Source organism: Littorina saxatilis, linkage group LG6, assembly GCF_037325665.1.
Source record: "Littorina saxatilis isolate snail1 linkage group LG6, US_GU_Lsax_2.0, whole genome shotgun sequence".
NCBI lineage: Eukaryota > Metazoa > Mollusca > Gastropoda > Littorinimorpha > Littorinidae > Littorina > Littorina saxatilis.
The window spans coordinates 14,148,283-14,154,282 of NC_090250.1; the positions used below are offsets into that span (position 1 = coordinate 14,148,283).

The window sequence follows — 6,000 nt, forward strand, 5'->3', positions numbered from 1 at the left end:
TACAGAGACACATGTCATTAATATACATTATACATATATAACACGTTTTAAACGGCCAGAATCAGTAACTTATTAACATCGAATTTGTAATCGGGTCAAAACTAACAACAACGATAGTTATAATAACGAGGATGCTACAATATTAAGATGACGATTAAGATGTGATGTAAGAATAGCTCCAATTTTGAAGTGTAGTGAGAGAAATATCATTGACAAAGTTATTTTCAAAAAAATGTCTTGACCATTTGTGCAGGTTCATGCCTCACCAGTGCAAGTGTAAGTGCCTGACCTCGGAGCGTTGTGTCAACAACAAGAAATGGGACGACGACACGTGCAGCTGCCGGTGTGAGAACGAGCATTCCTGCTGCAGCGAGGATGAAGACGAGCGCACGTGCGTCATGTACTTTGACCAAAGTGCCTGCGCGTGAGTATTAAAAAAAAAAAAAAAAAAAAAAAAAAAAAGTCAAGGTTTTGCAATTTATTTTCAGTTGTCATTTTTAGCAATGTTCCTAACTTGATGAAAAAAAATCGTCACAAAAAGCAATTTAAAAAAAAATTTAAAATAAGAATAAAAACACCCAACGATTTCTCTAGGAAATTTAATTTTTAATTTGATTTTTAATTTTTAAATTTGTTTAAAGCTTGCCATGCACATGTGGGGCACATGCACATGTGGGGCGTTTAATTTCAATATCTACACATTTCATTCACATGTTTGTGATGCTAACGATGGACAAAACAATTCTCATGAACAGTATCTACTTGAAATTAATCAGTTATATAAACATGTGTGTATGCTGTTGAAATATGTGTTTTGCGGGTGAGTAAGGCATTGCCTGTACATCCGTAGTGTTGAACGCAAATGAATAGTGTTTTAGCGGTTCAGGTCTGCACATAGAGAGGTCCAGTAAGCAGTGCGTGTTACCGAGACGTGTACGTATAGGAATTTCGTCACCCGTACGCGTATTAAAAACTTGGTCCAGATTCACCAAGCTTGAAACTGCAACGCGAAGCAAACGATCTTATCGCAGACGGTATGTTAAGGAAAGAGAGCACGTCCGGCCTCGGTCGATAAAGATGAAACAAAAGACGATTTGCTCCACTCGGACCGACAAAAAAACTGGTTTGTCAACAACCCACCAAAGATCTTATACTGTTACCTAGCTCGTTATAAATGAAAAGTCGTGAAAACTATGACAATGTTTTGTTGCTTTGTTAATCGGTGACAATGTTTTTAGTAATCGGGTGGTTTTGGTTTTTTTAAGTAATAGGCGATACCTTTTTTAGTAATCGGTTTTACGGTTTTATATAATTGGTTTAACTTTCTTTCTTTCTTTCTTTATTTGGTGTTTAACGTCGTTTTCAACCGTTCAAGGTTATATCGCGACGGGATTGGTTTAACTGTTTTCAGTAATCGGTGATATTGTTTTCGTCTCTCAGTTGTTCGCTCAAGGAATCAATCGGCGCCTCCCCCAACGCCTCACAGGCCGAGATTGAGGCGTGGCTGGCCAGTCGCAGCAGTCGCAGCAGTAATGCCCTCCCTCCCTTCGACACCACCTCCACCACCGCAACTGCAACACCCACCACCACCGCAACGACAACAACCATCCCCACCACGCCGGCAGACCCTTGCAGCTCTCACTCATGTCCCAGGGGCATGGTCAAGCAAATGCGCTCCGGCCGATGTGTATGCTCGTTCAACTGGTCCAGGTCTCGAGCCTTCCCACGTCGTCGGGCCGGGTTAAACTAGACATGACGTCATAGCAGTGACGTCAGGAATGGGAGGTGATACGTCAATGAGGACTGAACTTGACGAAGTTCTTCATGGATATCGGTCAGGGTTAAGCTAGTTGTGACATCATAGCAGTGACGTCAAGAATAGGTGGTGATACGTCCGAATGACGTCAGTGAGGACTGAACTTGACGAACTTCTTAATGGATATCGGTGTGAATAATCTGATTTTGGGAAAGGCATTCTGTGTTGATGAAACAAGATTGTGTAATATCTTGGCTGCTATTTGGCTCTACGTGACGTTCGCCATTCTCTTCTACTATTTTGCTTTGCTCTTCCTGTCAACATTAGATATAAATTAATTTCGGCAAATTTTAACACCTCCTCAGAATTAATTATATTTCAAGAAACAGATGATTTTGTGTCCTTTGTTTGATCGAGGCGGATTTTCACAATCAGAAGTATACAACTTTTGCGCCGCTCTAAAAATAATTTGAAATTAATCTTTTTGAGCATTATTTATTTGTTTAGTTATTTATTCAAGTAATGTTCGTTATTTATTTATTTATTATTTCATTTCTTGGAGTGGTCTAAAAAAAGAATTATAACCAACTTCTGCAACCTTTCTCTTCTTTTACTTTTTTCTCTGTTCTGAATTCTGTGCTTTTTACAATATATATGCGACGGAGGTTCATAAATTGTGTGTACCTGACTGTTTCTTGTGATACTTTGTTTCTTAATCTCCTTAGCTCTTGTTTGCTAGGCTACTCGGGTCTTTCGCAGTTGTTGTAGTATGACTATATGGATAGGTGTCTTGAGACTGTCTGGATTCACAGGTGCAAAATGATAAAAGCCTGCAATATATATAAAAAAAAAGAGTATTACACTTACTGCTTCTTAACTTAATATTCCTAATTTGTTTAGAGATATGTTATGACATAAAGAATTACGACTGTTTGATTTTCTGCTCGCTCCAATAATGTTTGTTCAGCTGCCTTGTACAAAGGTATACTCGAATTGAACTTTTTGTTCCCCAATCATGAGCTATATTTAGGTTACGGATTTTTTCATGCAATCTTGTGATTAAATATGGGAATAAGTTTGATAGCCTAGAGCAGAAGTACGGAAATGAAAAAAATCGTATGTTTGTGGTTTGAAACAGAAAGTACAGATTCTGCAGGTTGTGGGAAACAAACTCAGTTTTATGTAAATGTTCTGGTTCTGATGTTTCAAGCTTTGATGTGTATCATTATATCAGTATCGTTTTGCACACTTTCTGATAAAACTTGACACTTCAAAATGTGACTTATCTTTTGAATAGACATTTCGACACCACATTGATTTGTACATGTGTAAGTTATGTGTATCATTGTATGTGTTGTGGTTTTGAATTAAAATTCGCAGGAAACAAAATAAGTAATGTAATATTTTATTTGGGTTTGAATTGCTTGTGTGTGTGTGTGTGTGTGTGTGTGTGTGTGTGTGTGTGTGTGTGTGTGTGTGTGTGTGTGTTAACTTGTGTGACTGTGTCTGTGCGTGTCTACCTGTGTGTCTGTGTATATCTGTATGTACAAATAATGAGACGGTTATTTACTAACTCGAAGTCACCTTTTAATCATCAAAACATATAATATCCTACGACTATCTCTGTCAGTAAGACACACTCAAAAAACAAATAGAGAAAAGCGACCGGCCAAAACTTTTTAAAGAATGTTTCGAAATTGACTTAAGTCCACGATCTCTTAACCGCCATTCTCCTTCACCCAATTAAAAACAAATACGATGCTCACCCCCCCCCCCCCCCCCCCCCAAGGGAAAAAGTTCGGTAGTACACAGGAATGCACGTAATATAATGTTTTCCCCATTGAACTACACACACACACACACACACACACACACACACACACACACACACACACACACACACACACACACACACACGTGTAAAGTCACCAATACGGACTGCTTTATGCCATTCAAGTGACTCAGTGTCTGCGATAAGATCGTCAGCTACGCGTTGCAATTCCAGACGCGTTGAATCGACCCGCAAGTGTTTAGTACGTGTACGGGTGACGGCATAACTACTCGCACAGGTACACGTCTTGGTTACACGTATTGCTTCTAGACCTCTGTTATGATGAAACAGAAAACGATTATAATTATGCTCCCCTCGGACTGACAAAAAAGCTGGTCTGTCAACAACCCACCAAAAACCTTATAATGTTACCAAGCTCGTTGTGAATAAAAAGCCGTGAAAATTATGGCAATTTTTGCCTGCCTTTTTTAGTTATCGGTGACAATATTGTTTTCAGAACTCGTTCATACTTTCATTTTATCAGAGAGATTTTATTTTATTATTTTAGTAATCGGTGATATTGTTTTCGTCTCTCAGTTGTTCGCTCAAGGAATCAATCGGCGCCTCCCCCAACGCCTCACAGGCCGAGATAGAGGCGTGGCTGGCCAGTCGCAGCGGTATTGCCCTCCGTCCCTCCGAAACCACAACACCCACCACAACCACCACCACCACCACAACAACAACAACCACCACCCCCACCACACCGGCAGACCCTTGTCATCGTCTCACTTGTCCCAGCAGACTTGTCCGGTACATGAGCTCCAGCGGCCGATGTGTTTGCTCGTTTAGATTCCCCAGCTCGCGAGTCTTCCCTCGTCGTGGGGGTTGAAGTTAATGTGACATCATAGCAGTGAGGTCAGGACTGGGTGGTAATACGTCCTCATGACGTCAGAGAGGACTGCACTTGAAGAAGGGCTCTATGGATATCGGTCTGAATAGTCTGACTTTTGGAAGGCATTTCTGATGATGATCACGAAAGAAGATTGTGTAATGTCTTAACTGATATATTGTTTTATTGTTATATTTTGTTACGTGACGCGGTTCTCCATTCTCTCGTGCTATTTTGCTTTCCTAGACAATTTTTTTTTTGTGCGAAATTCCACGCCTCCTCAGAATTCAAAATGAATGTCAAGGAATAGATAAATTTGTGATTCATTGATCAATCAGAAATATACAACATTTGCGCCTCTCTTAACTGGTTTCGAAATTAATCTGTGATTTTATGAGGGAATAACATTTCGTTTAGATCACTTGATTTTGAATTTCCAAAAGAGAAAGAAAAGTGGCGTTTTTTAAGGCCGCTGTTAAAGTATTGTCTATTTGTTTATTTAAAGGCACACTCAGCTTCACGTAAACCATCAGTTTCTGGTCACAGACACTGTCAAGCTTTTACACACAGTACACACACCCTTTCGTTTAAACACTCACCGCTTTAGAACATCTAAGGTGCCCTCCGTAAAGAGCGAGAACTTTTCAAAGAATTTATTTTTGCGTCACTTTTGGCGCTAGAACTAACTTTTAAAACCTAAATAATAAATTGACAGCTTGTAACACAAACATTCTTAAATCATAAAAGATTTCTTTTTTCATTAAGACAAGATCAGTACAACTCGAAGTTTTGAAAGTTTAAAAAAAAGGGAGCCCGGAAGCAGTCCACGCAAGGTCGTATTTCCCCAAGCAGACGAATTTTCTGCATATCGCTTGCTTCTTCGAAGCCAACCGCCGCCGATAGGTTCGTGTGACTCGCAGCCGTTTGTTGCATTTTAGATTCTGAGGTACACAATAACGTGCTATTGCAGATAGAGCAAGTCGCATTGAAATCACAAACTGTCGACAAAATTGTGAAAAAAGGAAAGTGTGTGACACGGGTCCACGATGGCTAAGGGGTAAAATAAACAACAAAATCTGGTGTATGGTTTACGCAAGTTAAATAGCCATTAAAACGAACTGTCATTTAATGCTGTTAAATGCTATTGCAAGTGTGTTCCATGAGGTTAGAACTGCTTTTTTCGTGAGAAGATTTAAATCGTTCTGTAAACATTTTGAGACAGACTGGGGCTTTAAGAAATACTCGTTTCTTTATTGTTTTTACACTTCTTGGATTAGCCTTGCAACTTATTACCAACTGCTGGGACCATTCTCATCTATTACTTTGGATGTTCTTGTTCTTTTTTCTGGCTGCGTTGTTAATTTACTTTGTGTATGCGACGAAGGTTCATAAACCGTTTGTACCTTACTTTTTCTTGTGATCGTTTGTTTCTCAATCTCCTTAACTGACTCTTGTTTGTGTGTGTGTGTGTGTGTGTGTTGTTGTTGTTGTTGTTGTTGTTGTTGTTGTTGTTGTTGTTGTTGTTGTTGTTGGTGTGTGTGTGGGTGTGTGTGTGTGTGTGTGTGTGTGTGTGTGTGTGTGTGT

General features: G+C 39.6%; 1 protein-coding gene across 2 annotated transcripts in view; it reads left to right on the forward strand.

The window, feature by feature from the left end:
* The window catches only part of LOC138968568 (uncharacterized), a 28,706-nt gene extending 22,883 nt beyond the window's left edge, over positions 1-5,823 (forward strand). Inside the window, exons 7-8 of one of the 2 annotated variants that reach the window (XM_070341146.1) lie at positions 254-424; positions 4,125-5,823. In XM_070341146.1, coding sequence (XP_070197247.1) covers positions 254-424; positions 4,125-4,416 — 463 coding nt within the window. In that variant the 3' untranslated portion in view covers positions 4,417-5,823. Of the gene's footprint in view, positions 1-253; positions 425-1,440; positions 3,149-4,124 lie in introns of those variants that run through there. The other variant, XM_070341145.1, reaches the window with a different exon arrangement.
* Positions 5,824-6,000: the final 177 nt, after the last annotated feature.